General features: G+C 41.1%; 1 protein-coding gene across 1 annotated transcript; it reads left to right on the top strand.

Moving 5' to 3' along the window:
* Positions 1-740: 740 nt before the first annotated feature.
* tbc1d12a (TBC1 domain family, member 12a) lies at positions 741-25,154 on the top strand. The gene is made up of 14 exons (XM_084736292.1): positions 741-1,923; positions 4,181-5,029; positions 13,624-13,759; positions 18,834-18,958; positions 20,077-20,159; positions 20,803-20,920; positions 21,023-21,129; positions 21,695-21,778; positions 21,971-22,062; positions 22,703-22,774; positions 23,088-23,216; positions 23,305-23,414; positions 24,512-24,770; positions 24,935-25,154. Exons 1-14 carry the CDS (start codon positions 1,382-1,384, stop codon positions 25,004-25,006), a joined length of 2,778 nt encoding a protein of 925 aa, XP_084592418.1. The 5' UTR covers positions 741-1,381; the 3' UTR covers positions 25,007-25,154.
* Positions 25,155-25,591: the final 437 nt, after the last annotated feature.

The following is a 25,591-nucleotide window of genomic DNA, read 5'->3' as shown; positions in this document are numbered from 1 at the left end:
GTTTACTTGTAACAGAGGTTTGATGTAGTGCACCGCATGAACATGTTTAATGTTCAACTTTGTGTCAAATATCTCACATCTGATCTTGAGGCAGCTCACTGAAGAACCCCAAAGGAAGGAAGAGCTGTCATGTGGAAAAACCAAATTTATATCCAAAGAGGCGAGGTTACAAGAACTTTACAGTTCTGAGAAATGCTGATAACAGCGCAGATATTAGATATTCTTCTGGTCCTGTATTGATCTGTACACAAGGGGAGATGTTGTTTTTGGCTGCTGTGGACAACAAACCAGACTCTGACTTTTTTGTTTTCACCTTCACTCAGTCAAAGAATTTCTCTTTTTCAGAAACTGCCTGGTCACATTCACACCTAGAGGCTGCTTGGTACAACCAGTCATAAGCTTCCCTACATTCATATTCGGATTGTATTTGACTGTTATTTATTTTTCTTTCAAATTTTCCAGATGTAGATGTCCTGACAGCCCTATATAATTCATTCACCATTTATAATTTCAGCTGTGCACTACTGACATATACTGTCATTCTGTGCAATAATGCAACAGTGCAACACTTATGAAATAATTCAGCTCTTCATTTTTTTAAGAATTGATTTCTAATTTAATAGTTTTTATTTGTACAAAATTTTGGCGTGCATTAAAAAAAAGTCAGAAAAGACAAATCAAAAAATAAATAAATAAATAAATAAATAAACTCGGAGGGGCTATGGCTTGTGTTGTAAATGCTATTCTTCTATGTTAAAAAGTTCCACTGAATTTTTATTTTTCGTGACTTTAAAAGCTTTAAAATCAGTGGCCTCCATCTTCAAATTCTTAGGTCATTTCTATTCTCTTAATATAATGATTCTTCCTCTTCCAGATATAATTAATCTGATGAATTGCTATTTAAAAAAAAATCTGGTCTGGTTATTTACGGGGTCGACGTGGTCAGGACTCCCTCATGCAGTTACACGGAGTGACCACTGAGCGTCGCTGTAAAACCTTTCAGCGAATCAAAACACAGCGAGCGAGTTGGTCGGGAGGGCATGACGTCATTGTTGGGGTATTTTCAAGATGGCGCTGGACTGTGGCCGGAATGCCGCTGCTGCAGCCAAACACTGAGGGATTTAAATTAATCTTCTGCCCCGGCGGCGACGTTAACTTCGACAGACGGGGTGAATATCGTTGTTTTAGACTCCAGAGGTGAACATGTTCCCGCCGGTGAGTGTCAGGTAACGCTGGAGGATCCCTGGACAAAATGGTAGCCCCTTCCTCCAGGAACAACAAAACCTGCTGCTGCTGCTGCGGAGCTCGGCCGACCGGGCACGAGGACTCGTTGCAGGATTCTACGCCCGGGCCCGAGGCTCGCTGGGCGGACTGAGTGGTCATGGAAACGACGGAGGAGAACGGAGGGTCGTTTACGGTCGACTTGAACGAGAACGAAGAAGGAGGAGGAGGAGGAGGAGGAGGAGGGAGAGCGGCTCTCAAATCTTACATCGCACTCAAAGAGCAGAGCTCAGCGCTGCTGGCCGGAGTCAGCGGGGGTCAGGAAGCCGGGAAGGGTCATATTTATGTGACCGGTAACGGGCGGAATGTAAACAGAGACGCCTCAGTGCAGCCGCCTCCTCACAGGAGGGAGATCGTGTTGGAGGAGTACCTCCCCGGACAGCTGAGTGACAGCTGTGTGATTTCGGGGGTTTGCGGCGGCCTGAACGGGTTTACTGAGTCATTGGGTCAAGAGGAGCCGACGATGGTCGGGCTGGGAGGAGGTGGAGGCGGAGGAGGAGCAGCTTCCTGTCCAGCTGTGCTCCTGGGCCGACAGATGCGGCAGCGTCCTGCGGGGGAGAGCGAAGGGGAAAGCCCGGATTCTGACGACGTTACCCCGGGAGAAGAGTCGACTGACAGAGGCGCAGTCACCGGTTGTATCAGGTAGGGCCGCACAATTAATCGAAATATTATCGAGATCACACTATGATCAACTGTGATGTTCCAATCACAGAGGCTGCAGTTACTGAAGAAGGTAAAACGTGATAAAATAACATTATAATGAAATACTGTGGTGCTGTAGAGAAGGACCAGACTGATAGTGGATTTTTGGAGCAGATGCCAATTCTGATATCTGTAAAAGCACAGATATTGGTATTAGAGCAGCAATGATTAATCTGTTAATCTAAGGTTGCAATGATCAATCGATTGTTCAGTTAATTACCAACTGTTTGGATAATTAATCGGTTTCAGTCATTTTCTATGAAAATGGTCATCAATTCTCTGATCTTTCAGCTGAATATTTTCAATTTCTTTACTTGTCATTGACAGTAAACTGAATACCTTTTGAGTTGAGACTAAAACAAGACATTTGAGGATGTCATCTTGGGCTTTGGAAGACAGTGATCAATGCTTTTCTGTATTTTGTGACATTTTATAGACCAAACAACCATTAATCGATTAATCGAGAAGATAATCGACTATAAAAATAATTGTTAGTTGCAACATTTGTGATGAGGATATGTTATGGAGGCAGGATATTTTAAAGTGGAGCAGTAACCCTTAATTCCCAAAATGTATTTTTAATAAATAACTATTGAAACATTTTAGAAATTTTTTTTTGCATACATACATATACTATAGCCAGTGACAGCTTTATTGATCTATATCATTATTGGCGTAGCCAAGAAATATTGGCTATAAGAAGATCTGACTTGACAGATTGTCAGAGCATTTCACTTGCATTCTTAGGCAAAATGCTAAATAAAAGCTTAAGTGTATATGTTAAGGTTTTTCAATAACTTAACTAGAAAAAGTAAATGTATATTAGAAATTAGTGTTCTTTGTTTTTTGTCGTAAATGTGATATCAGTTAGATTTGGTTGGGTCTGAGCTTTGAGATATTAAAGGGACAGCTCATTCCAAAATCAAAAATGCATTTTTCCCCCCTAGACTGTAGTGCTTTATCTATCTAGATTTTTTTTTTATATGAGTTACAGAGTTTTGGAGATATCGGCTGCAGAGATTGCTGCCAAGAGAAACTGTTTTTAAATGGACAGTTTGCTTCTCTTGGTGTCTGTCCTTATTCAACAAATTTTGCCACCAAACAAAATGTCAAATGAGGCACACTTACTGCAATTTCAAGACTAACAAGGCAGGCCGAGCTTATCTTGCGAGGCAGTTGGATTCACGAGTTCACAAGATCGCTCGAGAATCCATCTAGTCAGACTTCAAGTTATCTGTTTGTGTCCGCACCAAAAGTGGTGCAGCCAGTCAGCATCCTAGGAGGGACTACTGTCAACTACAGGCATGGTTTAGGAGTGATGACGGTAAGAAGCGTCCACAGAAGTGACTCGTCTCAAACAATCAATGGTGGCTCTTGAAGAGGTTATTGTAGATACTGTGATAGCATAAGTTACATCAGAACTGGAGAGTATTTCTTCATTGAAAGAGGAGCAAAAATCAACACTGAAGGCTTTTCTTGATGGAAAAGGTATTTTCGCTCCTGTAGCGACTGACTTAAGCAAGATCTGATTGGTTTAATTATCTGCACATACCACAAGTATGTCTGCAGTCTGAAACAGATATCAAAGTTATATTTGGAATGATAGGTCAGCATCAGGTATGTGAAAAACAGACAAATCACATTCCTGCAACACTACAAATTTAACTGCACGTCTTAAGAGCCGTCATACAAATCATTACGATGAACCTGTGAAGAACAAACCAGGCACCAACTGAAAACCTGCACCATCATTATAAGAATAGGCGTAGTAATATGTTAATTCCAATGTTGGAGAGACTTGATGTTCTCTGCAATTAGGTGGGAAAGAAATATGTGTGGAAAATGTTAGCATATTGGCAAAAATTGAGTATCGTGCATTCCTTATAACTTGAATTAAGGAAGAAAATCAAATATACATAAAGTGCTGCCTATAAATTTGCGTTATGTTCTGTAAAAAATCTTTTCACATCAGCACATGACAAACAACATGTTTGCTGATACTGGTATAGCTGTGATTGACCAATCAAGCGTCAATATCAGCCGACCGATATATCTGTCTCATTCTACTGTGCAGAAACACATCTTGTTTTCCAGATGTAAGAAATCATGTTTATGTGTTCCTACTAACTGTGAATCATACCACATTATCTGTCAAAATAATCACAATATGTATTTTTCTTTCAATCATATTGTGCAGCCCTAGTATCAGGACTTCTCTTCCCCTGGACCGGCTGCCATGCACAGGGAAGCACCAGCAGAGCTGCGCCTGCACTGCGGCAGCCCTCTCCTCCCCAGATGCAAACATGCCCAACGGTGACGTGGACAGCCCAGGGTCAGAAGTGGACATCTCTTACTGTAAACAGACAGGGGGGTTTTCCAGCCTGAGCCAGAGACTCGGTTTATACACTGAGGACTGTGAGGAAGTGAAAGTGGCCAACGGTGGTTTACACATTGTCAACACAGTCAGAGCAACATGTGACTCAGACTATTACCCCGACATCCATGTGGACCTAGACTCGAGGCAGGAAAACAGAACTGGGTCAGGGTTTTGTCTGAGGAACCAGAGTGACTGCAGCGGGACGTTGGTCTCTCAGTGCCTGAGGGAGGATGAACCCGCTGCGGCAGAGGTCCCTCACTTCCTCGATCCCTCCAGGGACTCCCCCACCCTGGGATCAAGTGCCAATCCCCCCTCACCCTGCCCGTCAAACCCGTCCGACGTGAACGGTGACAGCCCGCTCTCTGAGCCCAACATCAGGGAGGACGAGGAGGATTTCAGTGACCTTAGTTTACCCGTCAGGCCGCAGAGTTTGAGGACTAACCCCAACATTGCGGTGTCACTCAGCTGTGACGCCACCCCGTTGTCCCCTGATGGGGATGGGGGCTTTTATTTTGGAGATGAGGGGTACGAGGAGGACATTCGAAACATTTTGGAGGCGGGTCGCAGGCAGAGCGCTCCGGACAAGCTGCCAGACCTGAGCGAACATTCGGACAGCTTGGACCCCAAGCTGATGCCAAAGAGGTTCGGCATCGCTGATTTCTTCACCAGGTAAAATCAAATGACATGCACACACACACACACGCACGCACGCACGCACGCACGCACACACACACACACACACACACACAGTCTGTTGTCAGGGATGTAACAATAGATCAAATCTCACAATAATGAAACACAGTTGAAATGTTGAGTCACTGGCTTTCACTACATTTTGCAGCCAAAAACACAAAAAATATTCATTTTCTAATGATGTTAAATGAAGAAAATCCACCTCAAATATATGTTTTGGCATTACACTCTAGACCCCACAGATTCTGACATGACTTTTTCGGACGGTTAAGTTGTTCTCAGTTGAAATGAAGAGCTCTGTTTGGTTTGAGCTGTTGCAGTGTGTGTAGGCCGGCCTGCTGAAAGCTGTGGTTAGACCAGAACTGATGGAGAAGTTTACTCAGAGGCTGTGACAAACAGCAGACAGGAGTAGAAATGACATGAGCCAGGTTGCAGGCCTAAAGCTTCTGAAGCTAACCTGACTATCAGACTAACAGCAGCATTCTACGAGGAGAAAGACTAAAACTGTCCACCTTTTATATCAAATATTTCATTGCTGCGACTCCCTGTCCCAGTCCTCACACTCAGTGCTACCACGCTACATTCCTCATATTCTGCTGCTTCTAGCAGAATATGACTTTCTGAAGGTCACATTTTTGAATTTGACTGGGCCTCAATTGAACTTAATGAGAGCAAATGTTTGCAAAAACACATGCAAGCTACCTCAAGCTGTTAAACTGGTAGAATTTTGTGTGCAGTCTTGTTCTTTTCCTTACATTACCCCTTTAACCTTCAGTTGGTCAATCTAGTAAGCAAAAATTATCCTATTTTGTGTGCCTCTAACTTTTTTCTTTTTGCTGTGGCATCTAAAGAGGCATTTTTATGCTAGTATTGTATCTAAATGTAAAATTCTGGTATCATGACAACACTACTACAGTGATGTTGTGGGCTAATTCCGTATTTAATATTGGTTTCTGTTCTTCCAGAGGGATTAAAGAGGATGTTAGCCGGGCGAGTTGACCGTTTGACATATATATCTGCGTCTTTTCATAGAATCTCAGAGCTGCAGTCTGGGGCCTATAGCTGTGTAAGAGCTTGCATGTTAATCATGCCCCAGTTGTGTGTATGTGCAGTAAGTGATACAGCAGGGCTCAGTGAGCATTGACTCAGTGCAGTCTCTTTCCTCAGGGCTTAGCCCACATTCACTGCTCCCTCTGCTCCTCTGCTTTCTATTTCTGAATCCGACTGAAACATCAGGCCGATTCATCGCACCATTTAACCTCCACACAGCTGCCGTGACGCAGCAGCAGCGGTGTTGTGACCGCCCGCCTGTCAGGCGTGAAGAAGTCACAATCACACGATCTTTTTCACATGGTTTATTTAGTATTGTTTGATTCTTACAGCAACACTCACGGGTGGTTAGACAAAAATCTTACAATTACATCACAAAAAAAAACTTTATAGAATTTGATGTTACACTGTGAACAGAGAGTTTTGAGAGATTGTAAGTTTGTTTTCGTTTGTCTGGTTGAGCAAGTGGGTCAGAAATCTACTGCTCAAAGCCAGTTTTTACTCATCAATGACCTAAGTTAATTGTCATGTTTAATAAAGGGCTACAACATCGATAAAACGTAGTGGACCAGGTTTTGGGTCTTGTAGAGTATCTCAGGTGTTCAGACAGACACCAGGAAGCATGTGGAGCTTTTTTCAGAAATCAGAGGAGAGCCAAGCAGGAGCAGGTTGGTTAAAGAGATCAGAGTGGCAGCCTGGAGGCAGACAGGTCGGCTGATGACTAAAGGGCCGTTAGTTCTGCAGGGGGGAGAGTTCAGGCAGCTTTTACAGCCTCAGCAGCACTTATCTCTGCAGCATCCAGGCCAAAGGCACAACACTGTCATAGGCCCTGTTTACTCCAGTTTGCCTCTGATCTGGGGGCTTTTGTCAGCAATCCTCAAAACCTGTTTGCAAGTGGGAAATCAGGGGTGAAATGACTCTGCAGTAGACACGAGTATTTATCATCTCAAAGTCTACTTTAGCAATGAAGTAAACGTGACACATGATAGTGGACACATGATTTTCACCCCTCCTCAGCAGGCTTGTCACCTTCATGGGTAACTTCTTTACTCTCTTCCATCCATCCACATGTGATGCTTGCTTTGACTCAGTTTGACTTGGTGCTTTAGTCCTATACAGCGGAGTTTGCAGCTGCTTGAAGGTGTGTATTTACTGATGAAGCTCTTGTCTTTAGGCAGGCGGCAGAATGGTGTATAAACATTTTACTTCCTTTAAATTCTCCACAATAAAAATCCCCCATTACTTTGTTATCTAAAAGCTTTTATTATGAAGCAGTAAAATCAGGAAATGTTACGCAACTTCAGGTCCACCTCTAGTCGTGTTTTCAACAATATGAAATGCTCTGCAAGAAGTAATAAATTGTCTGATGTTTTTTTTGCAAAATAAGTTAAAATACCTCATTAAAATGCCTTTCATATAGCTCTACACCTTGTCTACACCTCCGTTTTGCAAGCTAATCACGGTAACTCTTGATTAACTCTCGATTAACTCTCGATTAACAGGATTGGTTCCTTGGGTTTATGACATCATATACCCAGCCTGACTGAATCCTTTTTTTGAGACTGCTCTTGCTCACTGCAAGAAATTCTCAGACATGGTGTTTTCTGTTTATTTTGCTCCTGGTTTTTCTTGTAACACTTGGAAAACACCACATGGACATGTTAACAAGGTTAAAAACATGAGATCTTTAACAAAACTCTGAAAGTGAAAATGAATCGGTAAAATAAGGCAGATGCATCAGTGGAAGCAGCAACACAGAAGAGAAACTAAACTTCGAACCACCAAGACTAATTTGGAAGCTACTAAAGTACTGAGAGCTCCGCTGTTTCTTTGAATGTGCAAATGAAGTGTGACGAGTTGACAGCTCAGGCTGATAGAGAACTGAACATAATGAGACTTTTATAAACCAGAAACTCTGCGCTTCCACATACAGGAGTTGCGTCTCTGTTTTCCAGCAACACATCAGGAAAAGAAAACGAAAGGTCCTGGTAATGGAAAAGGGGCCAAACACTTATTTTTAGAGGCTTTTTAATATGTTCAGTTTCTCACAAAATTAATGTTATTTTTATCAGCCTGTATCAGTGTGAACAGACTCCTAAAAACATGGGAAATGACTCCACAATGATAAGCAGATATATATATAGAAAATGCTGTCAGACCTCCACCAAGGAGGCAGAATTCTGGAGGCAGCAAAACAAACTATTGTGGTTTTAATAAAGAAGAAAAAGCAATAACTGGCCTTTTCCATCATTCTGTGAGCAACCATGATTTGATTTCATGCTGCACACAGGACATGAGTCTGTGAACACAATGCAGAGTGAGAGGAGTCGGTTACTTTGTTGTTGGAACTGCACCCTGACAACATTCCTGTAAAAGACATAAGAAGAAGCGAAAGAGACTAAGTGGAGGCAGAGCACTTCGTGTCCTGAAAACGTTGCAGAATTCTCAGACACCGGTGCACTTCAGACCCAGAGGGGTAGTTTTTCTATTTGATTAGCAAAGCAGTGAACTCCCGTGTGACTGGCAGGTGTAGGAAAACTTCTGTTTGCTAAATCTCCTTCAGTGTCGGGCCTGGTTTTGGTTTGGACGCGGGCCTCAGCAGCTGGCTTGAATGTCACGGCGTCTCAGAGGAAATCCAGACAGACGGAGAGGAACGCCGAGGAGAAAACAGCCCTGCTGGAAAAGCTCCACGCTGGCTGTTTGGTTCACAGTGCTGAGGGCAGGTCAGGGAGGGTCAGTAGCAGAGAAGATCAAGCTCACTCAAAACAAACACAATCAGTTCTACTAAACTTTTATATTTTCACTATCAACACTTGGCTCTCGTTGGTTTAACATTTTATGACTATTTTTCTCTGAGTTTATGGCTGCCTCAAGGTTTCAAGGGTCAGGTTATCTGTCTGTAAAATCATGGAAAGGACAGGGCTCCCATCCTAACCAACAACACCCATCCTAAGGGTGCTCCAGTTGATTTGGCCACTGATCGCTATCAGTATTTGATCTGATAAGAAGAGCCAATCAGATGACGAAGCAGCAGGGTCCGAAATGAGCCCAACACGTATCAAATGCCAGTAGATTTTCCAGACTCTCACATAGTTTGATACACACAGGGACGTCTTGGTGCATTCACATGCACCTTGTAAACTCTGAAATCTACATCGCTTTGTACGGCAAAGCATGCATGTGCCAACACGGACTTAATGGTGCATCCAAGTGCGCCCCGTAAACTCAGAAATCTCTACTCGAATAGCCACAAAGGTCATTTAAAACAGGACGGCTGTTTTGTCTCATTGTGCTTTGTTGAAATACATCGGCCTGTTACTTTCTTGTTCTTTTCCTACAGCATTTTTGCTGTGAAGGTTAAATAAATAAATAAATAATAATATGATAATGTAAATAGAAGACTTCATATACACCCTGTGATTGGAGGTGGATGTGGCCGATACTGCCTCCAGTGATAAATGATCGATCCCATCGATCCTGATCGGAGCACCCTTTTCTCATCATGTTTCTAGAATAACACCACAATTGTCTTGTGTTTAAGAAACACTTATATTTATCCATCAAGACAATTTTGGTAAACCCATCATCAGTGTCTCTTTCCCAATTTAAAGACTAAAACAAAACCTTCAGCAGCCTGCTTCCTCTAATTCCTTTTTCTTCCATTAACAAACACACACTTAATTAAATTAGCCCTGATCACCTCTGTGGTTAATTATTTACACACCCTTCCCATTCTACTTAGGTAATTAGGTTAGATGCTATCACAAATACGCCCAGATATGGGACAAAGAGTATGTTTGTGTGGGACATGTTACCGATGCTGAGTAGGGGTGTCACAATTTCAATATTAAAGAAAATTTAATGAGCTTTCAATTTCAATATTCAGATATTCAGATCTTTACAAATCCAGAGTCGATGATGATCGCATATCTATCAATGCTACAACAAAGTTTAAATCAAAAAATAAAATACATAATATATAAATTTGTTATCAAAAAAGTAAACATTTCTATTCTGCCCATTATTTTTTCTCTGGTTGATTCAGTAGCACATAGTAGACAATAGACAAATAGTTTCCCAGTCTTTGTTGAAGCTGCAGTTCCTTTTTCCTCTTTGTGGTAGTTTCCATCATATTCTGCCTAAATCTGCACAGCTTGGGACTTTGAGGCAACTCGCAATTTTCTCTGTTGGGTGCAGTGTGGCAAAGACGGTGACAGGTTAACCTGCACTTGCACAGCTCCATGATGACAGCCTTCCCTTCTTTCTTCACAGTCACTGGAGAAAAGCCAGATTTTAGAAAATTGCTGTCCAACAGTGGCTGGTCTTCAAAGTATGGAGCATTGTCTCAATATGTGGGACGTGGGACAGTGTCTAAAAATGCTGTGCGGTTCCACATTAAGTGGGCCACCTGGTTACCCTAACACACACACACACACACACACACACACACACACGCACTGGTCTTGCTCTGCTAAACAAGAAAAACACCCCAATGTGATATCTTTTAAATGTGCAGCCACAGGTGTGCTGTTCAGGTGTCAGCAGCAGGAGAACAAGGCTGCTTTGATCTGAAGAACAGCTTGATGTAACCAACACAAAGAGAAACAGTATTTTATTTCTCTCCTGCTGGAGTATGAATAGTGACAATCAAACCTGTTGTATCTGACCTGCTGACACTGCTAGCGGCTTTTTCTGCTTCACAAAAGCCTGATAAATCTAATTTTTAGGGTACTCACAAATATACCAACAAATCTAATGTGATGTAAAGCAGCACTAATTTGTTTTAAAGGGACAGTTGACCCCGAAATCAAAACAGCATATTTTTACTCTTACCTGTAGTTTCATTTATCTACCTAGATTGTTTCAGTGAGACTTGCAGAGTTTTGCAGATATGGACTTCTCTCAGATATAATGGTGATGTTATGGTGCTCAAAGCTTACAGAAAATACATCTGAAAAATTCAACACCAGTGTCTTTTTTCAGAAATCATGACCCAGTTTCTCAAGATGTTCCACAGACAGTTTCACAGAGGAACTACTGTTTTTTTCCTAGTAGAAAAGAAAGTAGTTTTGGCACCACAAGCCAAGTGCCATTTAGTCCCATCATACTGAAGAGAAGTGGATGTTTCCCAAATTCTGCAACTCACACCAAAACAATCTAGGTGGATAAATTGCAGGTATGAGGAAAAGTATGCATTTTGGTGTGAACTGTCCCTTTAAAGAGCAAACGGTAAAACCAGACCAACTGAGCATGAAGTGTACAAAGTCACTTCCTATTTTCTGTTTCTCGTGCGTTGTTTCACTTGTTGCACAACCACAAGTGAGACAGAAGGTAAATATGGAGTTGACATATTTTAATCAGTCACACCCTCATTACTTCATTTTTCTATTTTACAATTCAAAGGGACAGTTCACCCCAAATAAAAAGTGCTGTTTTTTTCTCTTACCTGTATAGGGTTGATTACCAAACTTTAATACTTTTCTGCCACTAAATTGCGTTGATCCTGTTGATCCTGCCTTGTTGTTCGGTGCCAAATGTCAATACCCGCAGAGTAAATCTCATTAGCGTCAGTGAGCAAAAAAGCATGCAGCATGCTTGCACCAAGATCTGATAATGCTGGTTATTCGCTGTCTCATGTTACATGTTGTTGCATGCAGAAAAAAACAAGACAGCTTATCTACCCCAGTGACTTACAAAGGTAACTTTGTGAACTAAGTGTCACTTATTAACTAGCCACCTAACTGGGTCATGATTTCTGGAAAGAGACAATTTTGGGATAAACTGTTCCTTTTAAGGATTTAATGCAATATCTAAAAATGATAGGCTAACTTCTTTTCATTCGAAAGAACTCATGGAGACTAAAAAATAAATTATGGACAAACAATTTGTGAGATAAAAAGGTGAAATTTTTTAAGCAATATTGAAGGAAATCAAACACTACCAATAATAGACTGTAAAGTAAAAAGGCACTGCCCAATAATAAACAAACAATATATATATATATATATATATATATGTATATATATATATATATATATGTATGTATATATGTGTATATATATATATATATATATATATATATATATATATATATATATATATATATATATATATATATATATATATATATATATATAGCACATTCATATTAAATGAAAAGATTTTCCGAAACATAAACAGCACTTCAGAGGGAGAAACTTGAGCCCACAGAGGAGAGGAAGAATATTTACTTGGCTGTCTGCTAGAGCCACAGCGTTGTGTGTGTACATGTGTGTGTGTGTGTGTGTTTGTGCTTATTCTCCTCCGCAGCTCCACTTCCTTTTCATAATTCCTCCAGTTCCTCTATCCCTCCTTCCCTCTTTTCTTCCCACCAGCTGACCAACAGACTCTTCCACTGAAATGAATGTAAAACTGTCGATCTGGCAACTTTTCTCTCGAGCATCACAAAAAACTGCTGCAGCTGCACGACTGTGGTCAGAATGATGATGAGGATTAATTCACTGCATTACGTCTTTTCCACTATTTATAACTGCATTTCTTTCTTCATTTGTTTGAGGAACACAGCTTTTTCACATCAGATGCTTTACATTTACAGAAGATAATTACAAGAGGCAAACATATTATCAGTCTTATTCTAGAGGTCCTGTTTCTGTACAACAGGACAATAGTGCTTTATCTTCAGTTGTAATAATGTTTGTCTCAGAAGTTTCCTGGAAGAAGTGTGTAACTGAATTGCATTGTGCACATTTAGTTTTTTAAATTATATAGTAGTTCTAGTTTGTTAATTTAGTTTGTCATTTATTTATTTGAAACCTTGTTCCTGACCTTGAAGACAGTAGTTGCACAAAAAATCTGAATTAAAGGTCCACTCATTAGGTTTCACTGAGACTTTTCACCCACATCCCACAGTCTTTGAAGATGTGTGTGAAGAATCCACGTTTTAGAATTTGTAGCTTCTTTGCAGCAACGTCCATAAGCATTATTTTGCATTGAGCTTCAGGTGATTGCCGTTGCACTGTGTGACAGAGCTCTGTGCCTCGGCCAGGTGAGGCTGCACAGATGCCAGGTTTTGAGTTAACGCCTGCAACATGTGGAGAGTTTTCTGGATCAAAGTTTTCCGTTTGTCATTGTTGAAAAGGATTTTTGCTTTTATGTTTCAATTTGTGGCTTCCTTTGTGGAGACGCTTTCCTGCAGTGATTGTATCATCCACACCACAATTAGATTAGGACAGACGGACAGACATTGTGTGCAACATCTCAGATTTGATGAGATCCTCTGCACACACAGTTTGTGATTTAATGTTGATTAGACCGTCAGATGATTACATTAACATTTGCATCAGGTCCTGGAAAGAAATGTTTTATTTATAAGTCAGGATAAACTGGAATGCTGAGCAGATTTATGCAGCCACTTCACTGCTTCTTGTTCTCTTTAAATTGAAAAATGTAGTATCTGAAGTTCAGTATGAGCAGATAAGCAGTAATTATGATCATACCCATTTTTTCTGTTTCTCCTTCAGGAGCCTGTTTTCTAGGAAATCCAAAGAGCCCAAGGCGCTGTCCCATAATGCAACAGGGTGGCGACTGTTTGGCAAGACAGCAGCCAGAGAGGGCGATCCAACTAAAGATCCCGCCTCCACATCGTCCACACAACAGGTTGGTTCTTTGAACGCACACACCAACATCATCAACTCCTGAGGACGTCATCTTGAGCTTTGGGAAGCATTGGTCAATATTTTCACTGTTTTCTAACATTTTATCAAAGAAACAACTAATCGATTGATTGAGAAAATAATTGAATTATCCATTTTAATCATTAGTTGCCGTAATGCAAATGTCAGTTGCAGCCACAGAATAAATTATATCGAAGAACATGCTGAGTACGGATGGCATTTATGTTTGAGTACTTTTCTTTTAGGGCTGCAACAATTGATTTAAATATTATTGAAACTGTAATATGGCCAAGTTCAATATCCAGATTGCAGAAGCTGCAGGTTTTAGATAAAGGTTAAATGTGCGAGAAAACAGCATCATAATGAAGTACTGTACTGCTGCAAAGATTTTGCTCTCTAGATGGAAGAAAACATGTTTGTTTGTAGACCCCAACATGTGTCACATCATCATGATGTAATGCAGAAACAGTCATTCCAACTTGTCGTGAGTTATATTGCAGTCACAATTTCTGTCAAAATAATTGCAATCTGCAAATGTTTACAATCACAGTGAAATGCAGCGTGTCATCAACCCTGTGAGATGACTGATTGGTTGACCTGATGATGTGTGTTTGCTAGCCTGATGCTCCACAGGCTTCAGAGGCTAATGCAGTTAGCCTGTGTCTGTTTACATACAACATGGTGGCTGGAATGAGACTATAAAATGGATTTACTGTGTGTGTATGTGGTCGCTAGGCAACCTCCACACACAGCCTGCAGCTGAGAGGGAGATTATTGCCCGCCTCACCTCCCATCCCACCCCTACGCACACACACACACACACGCACACACACAATTCACCCCTCTATCCACCACTTGCTGCCTTGCCAGCAATGACACACATACACACTCCAACACACACACAGACAGCTGTTCATCTCCTGTCATCTAGAGCAGGTGGTATCCTGGGCGCGCACACACACACACACACACACACACACACACTGCAGCAGCCTCCATCTCTCTGCTTGACTTTAATTAGATGAGATTTGATTTTTAAACTGTCAGAGAGCAGCTGTGTCACACTGAAAACTCATCAGTTCAGTTGTCCTTCAGCTGGAGGACGATCAAGCTGACGTCCCATCTTGCTGAAGTGCCCTTGAGCAAGTCTCCAAATCCCAACGATCCTGCCTCCAGCTCTGGGGTGGGTCTCTGACCTCTCCGTGTGGTGTGAAGGCCTCTGACAGCCGTCGGCCTCTGCGCTCGCTCTGCTCACATGATGGCAGCCTGAGTCAGATGATTCATCAGGAAAAGAGCCGGCCAGATGTGGTTTGGCTCCAGTGGGTTGACACGTCAGACACATAAACTGTGGAGAAGAAGAAGAAGGAGGAGGAGGAGGAGGAGGAGGAGTTTGAGGAGGGTTGACTTCATTCAAACTGTTTCCTTTGAATTCAGTTTGTGCAGCAGTTTGCGCAGAAGCTCAGAGGGACAAACTACCAAAATGAGAATCTGTTCATGAAAACTAATCGTCATTATCAGCCTTCATTATTTGAGGAACATCATTCCTGCAGTTTGCACACTTTTAGCATCTTAGCGTGTCTCCTCTGCTACAGTTCCTGACCTAAATTTAATGCACTCCATAGCCATAAGCCTTCTAAGTATGTGGACACCCTGTCAGCAAACTGTTGTTTTTGTTTGGTTTTGGTCTGAGGTAGAGGTCTTTACACCTGTGGAAAACCTACTGTGCATAAAAAACAATTAACAAAAAGTTGACTGGGTCCAATTAGGGCTGCACAATATTGGAAAAACTGACATTGCAATATCTTTTTTTGTGTGAAATATATTGCAATATCGAAAAAATACAGGAAATTTCTGAATTGTACCTCTGTCTCTACCTCAGCTGTCATGCAGTGACCCCAGCCTCTTTCCTCTGCTGGTGGTCTGGACTTCTTCTGTCGTCCTCTCTCTGTGGACAGACTGTGATTGCTGAGTCTGTATTTGGTCAGGATCTGTCTCTGCTTTGTATCTCTGACGGTAAAGAGATAATCTGCCAATTTATATTTATGGTTTGGAGAAAGATAGCAATTAAGTTTGTTTTTGAGACTGTTTTATGATGCTGCGGCTGTTTTTCATAGTTTGGTCGAGGCCCCATGGTTCCTGTGAAGGGGAGTCTGAAAGCAACAGCATGCAAGATTTGAGGGAACAGTGTTCTTCCAACTTAGTGGCAACAGTTTGTGTTTGTCACTTTTTCTGTTTAAACACAATTATGCCCTTGTGCACAGACCCAGCTCCATAAAGAAATGTTTTCCCAGCTTGTACAGACAAGCGGTGACCTCAACCCCATGTAACACCCTGTAGATGAACTGGAACGCCGACTGTGAGCCACGACTTTATCGCCCAACATCCGCGTTCGACCTCACTAATGAGGTTATTTAATCAGTTAATGGCCACATTTATATCCCATCAGCCCCACTGCTTCCTGACCACCTTCCCCCTTACCTAAGGGATGGAAATAATACCGTCCCTCCAGGAAGTTGTGACAAGTAATGCAAATTCATCTATTCCTTGTGAATTCTGCACATCCTTGCAATTTTGTCCGATCACTGTGACTTTTCCGCATGTTTGACCAATTATCATAGCTTCCCATGAGTTTCCACATACAAGTGTCATACGTGTACATTTCATAGAACCAACTCAATGTTGCATTATTTATTATTTTTTTGTATTTTTCTTTCTTTATTTTGTCACAGGCACTGAATTTAGCGATGCTTTTGTGCTGTTTTGACTGACTTTGAGTGCAGAAAAGATTTTTCCACATTCCATTTTTCTGCACTTCTTCATTTACAAATATTTTATTATAACTTTTATAATGCTGTTTTTTGGCATTACTGCCATTTCTACATCAGGTTATATCATCTTGATGTATGCATATACACGTTAAATACTTGAAAAAAATTTCGCCTATTTCCCCTCATCAAGAAAAAACAAACCTTAGAAATAAGTTGAGACAGCTGAGATAGATTTTTGAGTTTTTAGCTCAAACCAATAAACAAAACGGTTTTGCTGGGCCTGTAATCTTTAGTTGAGATAATTTATTCAATAATTTTCAAGTTTCAAGTTGGTCACATTTTAAACGCTTTATAAAATGTGTACTGCAGATATAAATCTTAAATTTGCTGAATTTCTTCCGTTGTCTTGGTGATTTTATTGTCACCGGAACAAGTTACAACTTTCCTTTTTTACTTTTAAAATTAACTGTACAAAAAATAAATCAATTTTCTCCTGCACTTTCATTGCAGAAGATGCCAAAAATGATTGCAACATGCATCACATTTTTTTTTTTTTTTTACAAAAGCTGTGGGTTTGATTTCAGCCTGCGGCTTTTTGCTTCATGACATTCTGCCACTGTCTCTCCCCGTCCTCTCATATCTTCAGCTGTCCTATCAAATAAAGACATAAAAGCTCCCCAAAAAATATATAAATTCAAAATGAAATTCGTTATTTTAGGCCTCAGCAATCCCCCCCAAAAGGCCAACGAAATCCTGGAGGATAACAGAAATGACCACCTGCTGTCATCATAAACTCTGAAATATTTACAGAACATTTACAGAATTTTCACTGACAGTCTGTAAATGATACAGAGCAGCGTTCATGGTGCAGTTTACACAGAAATCACTGGATCAGTCACATGATTTTATACATATGACTTTCACTTCACAGTGATGACTGAGCAGCTCCAGTTGAATTCTCTGAGTCGGAGCTCTGCCCCCCTCTGCTGGTGATGCTCAGAAATCAGTTTATAAAGGACTTGTTGTCTTGTTGACCCACAGCTGCCCTGCTCCTGCCTGTGAATGAACTATTTATTGTGCAGGTTTCTCTCTCTCTCTCTCTCTCTCTCCCTCTCTCTCTCTCTCACACACACACACACTTTGTTGTGTCAACCATTAAACCTCAAATATAATGAATAAGTACACACTCAAATGTGGAAAAATAAATACGTTTAATAATTATATTTACTAAGCAGCCTTGATGGGACACGTACATACACACATGCACTCAGAAACAAAGTTCACACCACTTATGTGCTTTGAAGCTTTGATCATACACCCACCCACACACACACACACACACACACACAGAGAGTCACTCACAGAAGGAGATTTATTCAGACTCAGTGATTTTTTCTGCAGAGCCTTTCCTCCAACAAACGTTTTCTCTTTTCACTGAAGCTGATGAACAATTGCTCTGTTTATACGTGTGTGTGTGTGTGTGTGTGTGTGTGTGTGTGTGTGTGTGTGTGTGTGTGTGTGTGTGTGTGTAGGCCTGTTGTATAGCTGTTTGCAGATTGTGGTTCGGTATAACATCTCTATTGTTAGTATTCATATCACACGTAACCAACAGCACAGATTGCATTACAACTTAGGGCGTGACAGTCGTGTATTTGGAAAGAAATTATTCCATAAATAAATATGTATAAATATTGCTTTATGATCTTTACAAGGTTCATTATTAGAAGGTAGTCAGCTCAATTTATTGAATTATTGATGTTAAAATACCCTTGGCTCCTCAAGGTATTTCAAGGTGACAGATATATAGTAGGACCATATTTTTTCATAGTAAAAACTTTAGTTATACCATCAAGAAGGATGTTTTCAGACTCACTTTGATTTCCAGACACAATCAGCACACATCATTTACTCAGTAACATCATCATTTAATCTGTGAGGAAGTGTACACCACAGATGTACATGTATTGACTGTCAGTCCCACAGTTTATCATTTAGTCTCTCTGTGGATGGCCTGAAGCCACAAATCTCTGCTTTAGCTGTTTTATTAATTGCTTGACATACAAAATGTGACACAGCAGCTTCTAGGGATGGTGTTATTCATTTTTTCCATTTGGCGCCTGCTGCTCTACAACGATTTTGACCACTGAGCAGGAAAGATAGAAACAAAACCATCAAGAAGTGTTGTGTTTATGTGTGAATTATTTTATATTCATGTCATATTAGAGAGTTTATTTAACCTGTCGTTCTGTAGCTCAAACTGACTCTTTTTTTTTATTTTAATGTCCACAGGTGGAGACGGTAAAGGACTCAGGTCCATCCCCGTGTCCTCAGCTCCCACAGGCTGCAGGGAGGAGGAAGAACCTGGAGTTTGAGCCTCTTTCCACTACAGCTCTCATCCTGGAAGATCGGCCAGCGTGAGTATCAGTCAGACACACGTGTGGAGCTAAAGTATCATCTTACACTGGTCCAGTAAGAGTACGTGTCATACTGTGGTTTCATATCTTGCAGAAACTAACTGCTGTCTGGTTGCATAAAACCACTGAGTCTAAGGTTGCCTTCAGTTTTCATCTTAGGATGCCTTGGAAAAAAATGAGTTGGAAAAATCACCATGAAACCAGTTGATCTCTTTAGTATTCTCTTAAGTGTCGCTAGAAGGTCCTTAGTGACCACTTTCCTCATAAAATTTTAAGGGACAGCCTCTTAAAAGTGAAATAACTTGTGGAACATAAGACAATGGCTGAATTGAAAGGGATTACAGAGGAGGAACTACCAAAACACATTTTTCAGGACAGGCACGACCCACTGGACACTATGAACAGTCCTAGTAACTATATACTATATATATATATATATATATATATATATATATAGGTTAGGTTAATGTAGGTTTGATCATCAGTTAGCACTAGCAACATTGTAGTCAACTAGCCAAACTCATATTTATATATGTCTCATATATTCAAATTTCACTTCATCTACGATTTGTTTCACAGCAGATTCAGCACTTCTTCTCACACTCCCTTTGTATATATTTGTTCTGGCTGCTTGGTTAAAGGGATAGCTCGCTCAAAAATTAAAATTTCAGTCATTATCTACTCACCCTCATGCCAACTGAAGATCTAGTTTAGTTTCTTAGTCCACAAAACTCTGCTGGAGTTTCACAGGAAAGCGGCATTGCAGATGCTAGCTTACACTGATGACAATGTGTAATGAGGAACGTTAAAGGATGACTGAAGTGTAACCATGGTAACTGAAGTGCACATGCTGTATTTTGATTTAGGCAAGGAGACATCTTAAGATGCTTCATGCAATGCTCCAGATTTATATTTGAAACTTCTGCTACCAGGCTCTGAACTAATAAGATTCTTTTAATGGAATCCCTTAGCAACAGTGAGCATCTGGTGAGAGCGGCAGGATGAAGAGAAATCACTGTTACACAGAGTTACTGTGTGTGGCTGAATACCTGACAGGAAGAACAGCGCAAACTGACTGCCCGCCTGTCTGTCTGTCTGTCTGTCTCTCCGTCCTTCAGGAACCTACCTGCCAAATCTATGGAGGAAACTCAAAGACACAAAATGGAGTATGAGGAGATGGTGGCAGGAGCCAAGAGGAGAGGTACACACACACTCACACATACCCAGCAAATCTCTAGAGCAGAGGTGTCAAACTCAATTTAATCCTGGGCCACATCAGCATTATGGTCGCCGTCAAAGGGCTGGTTGCAATTTTAAAACTAGGCCTATATAAATGAACGGTAGGAGGGCAGAAATTGAAAATGTATATTTGCTTAAAAATGAAATGATGCCATTTTTCTGCTATTAATATTACTACAATGACTTGATACTGAGAAAAACAAAAATAAGTTTTTTTTAGAAAAGCTGCTGTGAAAGCAGGCATTTTTAGCCACAACAATCCCAAAAAAGCCCATGAAGTCCTGGAAGATTGCAATATCAGAATGCATTCTGGGACAGTTATTTAGTTAATGGCCATTGTACATCTGTAACACAGTTTAGAGTTGAATATTGTTATATTCTTTGCAATCTCTGCAGGACAAATGTGGCTCTTCAGCCTTGAGTTTGACACGTGTGTTCTCAAGCTAAGTGTTACCAGTGTCTAAAATCACCCTTTGGCCTCATTTTCCCCTTAAAAAATAGCAATGAGTTTGTTGGCAAGAACAGCAGGGACAAAGTTAGTCAACAAGAGGACCACAGACTGAATATAAGCTTAACATTGTACCATCTCTCCATCTGTCCCCCAGAGATGAAGGAAGCCCAGAGGAAGAAGCGTCAGATGAAGGAGAGACACAGACAGGAGGACAGCATCTCCAACGCAATGGTCATCTGGAACAACGAGATCCTGCCGCACTGGGACACCATGTATGTCTCCACAGCTGTGTGTGTGTGTGTTGTCATATATACAGTGTGTGTGAGCTTGTTTGTGCAGCACGTTTATTTAACCCATATTATGTGTGTGTGTAGGAAGGGAACACGGCGGGTCAGGGAGCTCTGGTGGCAGGGACTTCCTCCCAGCGTCAGAGGAAGAGTGTGGAGCCTCGCCATCGGCAACGAACTCAACATCACACCAGGTATAAACTGACACACACACACACGCACTGTAGTTTATTTTCACTCAGCCCCACATATGCCGTCCTGCTGCCCCAAATACTCACTAGGGCATCGCAGCCGATTAATTCGCTGCTGAAAATAGTCCCCAAGAAATACACTGTTTGTAGAACCAAGCTGAGAGCCACAGACAGGAAGTAAGAAAGTATTTGAGACAGACTAAAACATTGTTGGTTCTGTCTTTTCATGAGAATTGTTGAGAAGAAACAAATAAAACCAGACTTATCCTTTAAATATATAATTGCAGATGAATAGTTTGGATTTTAATTCTAATTGTACTTAGTTAGGATTTTAAGTGACTAAGTAGATTACACAGTGTAATGTGTGCTTGAGTTTAAAAACTAAAATGCAAGATTGTTCATAAGTTCCAAATCTGAAGTTCAGTCTCAGAACAATAACAAGTCAGATTTTAACATGTGTCCTTTTACTTGTGTCCTGCTGCAGAGCGGTGAAAGCCTCGCCAAATGACTCGCTTTGATTGTGAGAGTTAACACTTACAGTCTTGATGTGTTTTTTCTGTTCGTGCAGAGCTGTATGAGATCTTCCTGTCCAGAGCCAAAGAGAAGTGGAGGAGTTACAGTGAGACCAGTTCAGTCAACGACAGCGAGAGCGGTACGATACAGCAGCACCAGTCTGAACCCTAAAAACACTGATACAGTTTTAGACAGGAATATTTAGGTCAGAAGTTTGTCTCGTCTCTCTTGTGTCTTCCAGTTAACTAATAATTTATCCTGAAATTAAAGTTAAAACCATACAGAACCATAACACGCTGAAACTTTTCTCTCGTGTGTTTTTCTGTTACAGAGGGGGCGTCTCTGGCCGACAGAGAGTCCAGTCTGGACCTCATCAAACTAGACATTTCCAGAACCTTCCCCTCCCTCTTCATCTTCCAGAAGGTAACAGATCTCAGGGAAGAGTGTGTGTTCTCCTGTATTTCTATCAGTGTGAGGACCGGTTAGTTTCAGAATTTCGCAAAAGAAATTTGGTTTAAAGGGACAGTTCACCCCAAAATCAGTTTTGGCGATATCAGCTGTAGAGATGTCTGCCTTCTCTCCAGTATAATGGGACCTGTGGTGTGGTAGTCCTGTGGTGCTCACATTGCCAAAAAAATACATTTGAAAAATTAAAAAACGCCTCTTTCCAGATATCATGACCCGGTTACTCAAGATAGTCCAGACCTTGTTGTGAGCAGTTTCACTGAGGAACTGGTTTTTTTTTTTCTATTAGAAAGAATGTAGTTCCTAAATAAAACTACTCGCAACAAGCTGGATTATTTTGAGCAACTGGGTCATGACTTTTGGAAAGAAACGCAGGGCTTGAATTTTTCAAATGCATTTTTTGGCCCTTTAAGCACCACTGTCCCTTTAACAATGGAATAGATCTTTTAAGAATTAAGTTTTAAGGTTTTATGGCTAAATTTATGTTAACATTAGGGTAAGGTGTGTGGTGATTGGTAGTATTATTTATGGCATTAATCATTTATTGTGTATTGTATACTGTGTATTAATCTTAAATCTGTCTCTGTTCTCTCTGCAGGGTGGTCCCTACCACGACCTCCTCCACAGTGTCCTGGGGGCTTATACTTGTTACAGACCTGACATTGGATATGTGAGTTTGCTTTTGATGCCTTGATAAACCCACGCTAGTTAACAAGAAACAAACCCATGTTTACATTTTCCCAGTTAAAAAGAAGCAGGAGGACATTTTTCTTTAGATAATTTTATTTTTGATGTTTCATTTTGTGGTTATTATTGTAGAAACGGTATCACTTCTGTCCATAGAAGGCCTCCAAAATCAACAAAATATTTAAGTTCTTGGCAGTAGCTTTAAGACATGATGAGCCTTACTAGAGAAACATGCATTAGTCTAGACACACAGTTTGTCTATGATGCTGATCTGGTGTCCGTTTGTGGTGTCTCAGGTCCAGGGCATGTCATTCATCGCTGCTGTGCTCATCCTCAACCTGGAGGAGGCCGACGCCTTCATCACCTTCGCCAACCTGCTCAATAAACCCTGTCAGATGGCCTTCTTCAGAGTCGACCACGAACTGGTAAACAGAAACAATAAGAATCATTCATGTTACTAAGTTTGTTTACTATCTTTACCTCTGACCACCTCCTCTTTACTCTCTCTGTCAGATGTTGAAGTATTTCGCAGCCTTTGAGGTTTTCTTCGAGGAGAATCTGCCTCGTCTCTTCAGCCACTTCCAGACCAACAACCTGACCCCTGACCTCTATCTGATCGACTGGTGAGTTACTCAAGACTCCAACGGCTTTCCAATCCTCCTCTTTGGATTAATATAAGCACTATGAAATTTGGAAGTTTTCGAACAAACAAATTTAATGTTTTGAAAGACTGACTGTTCTCCACTGCATGCAGTATATTAAGTTTAAAGGTACACTATATTTAGAATGTTTTTTCTTTTCTGATGGGAAACTGCCGATATATGAACCAAATATCTCTGTCTCCATAGGTGAAATGAGTAATTTTACCTCAGAACATGGGAGTTGCTGGTCTACTGTTGTCTCAGTCTGTTAGTTTGTCACAAACAAACTAGCAGATCGAGGCAGCAGTAGATCAGAGGGCTGTACTAGAAGCAGGCTCGACAAAACCTAAAACCCCAGTCAGAGATAACAGGTATCACAACTGTGGTTCTCAACTTTATTTGTTGAACAGTGTTTCTTCCAGGTTATGATTTCAGTATCAGTTACCACGGTGATGTAGCCAGATTAAAAGAGAGCCACGCTTGTGACATTGAAAACTCTAACATGCCTTGCTTACCCATTAATCTTGCTTCGTAGTACACCCCGCACCAACTCCTGCGTTCTGCAAGGTAAAATGAAGGTTTGTCAAAGGAGTGTGGTTGCTTTGGAGAGAACAATATTTGGCTTATATAATGGTGGTTTCCTGTTTGACAGTAAGGTAGTGAAAACATTCTAAATATCATTATTAAAGCTGTGACAAGCATCTGTATTTGACAACCTGGGAATGAGACTTCTCAACTATCTTTCTTGAGAACTTGTAGCAGCTTTAATATGTTAATCAAGAAAAAATCTTTAGAATAATCAGTAAATTTGCCGTTAAAATAATGAACAAATCGTTAGATGTGCCTCCTGAGTGCTTTATACCCAGAGCCATGGAGAGAGAGGTTTTGAGTTGACCCTCTGTCTCAACAGTGCTGGTTACACCTAATGAGGCTTCAGCTAATTTGAGTTTTAATGTTAATGTTGCAGATTTTGAACAGGCTTTGCACTAGTATATTTTTCTCTGAAACACTCAAAATAAACTTACTTACCATGAATGCTAGTTCAAAGTAAAAGCCTGTTTCTGTCATTCTCTATCCAGGATCTTCACTCTGTACAGTAAGTCCCTCCCTCTGGACGTGGCGTGTCGGGTGTGGGACGTCTTCTGTCGGGATGGGGAGGAGAGTTTGTTTCGGACGGGGCTGGGTATCCTGCGTCTGTTCGAGGACGTCCTGCTCCAGATGGACTTCATCCACATCGCTCAGTTCCTAACCCGCCTGCCGGAGGACCTGCAGTCGCACACACTCTTCACCGCCATGGCCAACACGCACATGATCAGCAGGAACCGCCGCTGGGCTCAGGTCAGTGTCACTGGGAAAAACTGGTGAATTGGAAAATGAAAACGCGTAACATGCAATATGTTTTGTTGCATTAAAAAAAGCTTTTAAAGTTGTTTTGGTAGCAAATGATTTGTCCCACTTCTCAAGAATGTTTGGATGATTAATGATTCTCTGTTTTCTCTCAGGTGTTTTCCGCATTAATGAAGGATGGAAATAAAGAGATGGACAAAAACACCAGCCCGGCTTTGAGAAGCTAACACTAGCTAACCTTGACCCTAACTACAACTTTCTCCAAACGTAAAACTCAGCCACGAACGTTATGTATATCAGAGGTAAATGTCTGCTCGTCATGTCAGCACTTAAGCTAACAACGGATGCTAGCTGTGAACCTTGAAGCTACAGAGCTTGAAGTGAACCTGAGCCAGCCATGAAGGTGGAAGCTGAAACAACACGAGCAGTGCGGAGACTTCTGGGCCAGAGACGAGCCGTGTGTCCAGTCAGGAGGAGGAAGAAGTGGCTCCAGTGTTTCCAGAGATCTGTGTTGGAACCAGAGCGGGAAATAAAAAGTGGTTGGTTCGTTCTAAACTCCATTGTCAGTATTTCACCAGCTCACAAAGGCTGAAAAAAAACCGACTGTCAGATAATATTATGTGTTATTTCCCCTGCCGTCTGGGAGCGAAAACTCACTGAACGGCTTGTGGTAATTCTGCCTCCATGTTGGGACACAAACACCACTAACACCGAGCATTACGCCCTGTGTAATTCTCAAAGACTTCAATTCTAATTTTTCGGTGCTAATGATTTTCTAAAGGCTTCAAAAGATGACCTCTGTGGTTTTAATT

The sequence above is a fragment of the Lutjanus erythropterus genome, chromosome 14, assembly GCF_056507025.1.
Source record: "Lutjanus erythropterus isolate fLutEry1 chromosome 14, fLutEry1.hap2, whole genome shotgun sequence".
Lineage (NCBI taxonomy): Eukaryota > Metazoa > Chordata > Actinopteri > Lutjaniformes > Lutjanidae > Lutjanus > Lutjanus erythropterus.
Note: the sequence above shows the minus strand (reverse complement) of the source record. Positions and strands in the feature narration are given on the sequence as shown.

Excerpts from the sequence above, each read along its gene's own strand:
- tbc1d12a (XM_084736292.1), top strand. The coding sequence starts at position 1,382 with ATGGAAACGACGGAGGAGAACGGAGGGTCGTTTACGGTCGACTTGAAC. Across the intron at positions 21,779-21,970 it reads AGTCAACGACAGCGAGAGCG|AGGGGGCGTCTCTGGCCGAC; the intron begins GTACGATACAGC and ends TTTCTGTTACAG. Across the intron at positions 23,217-23,304 it reads TCAGAGTCGACCACGAACTG|ATGTTGAAGTATTTCGCAGC; the intron begins GTAAACAGAAAC and ends TCTCTCTGTCAG.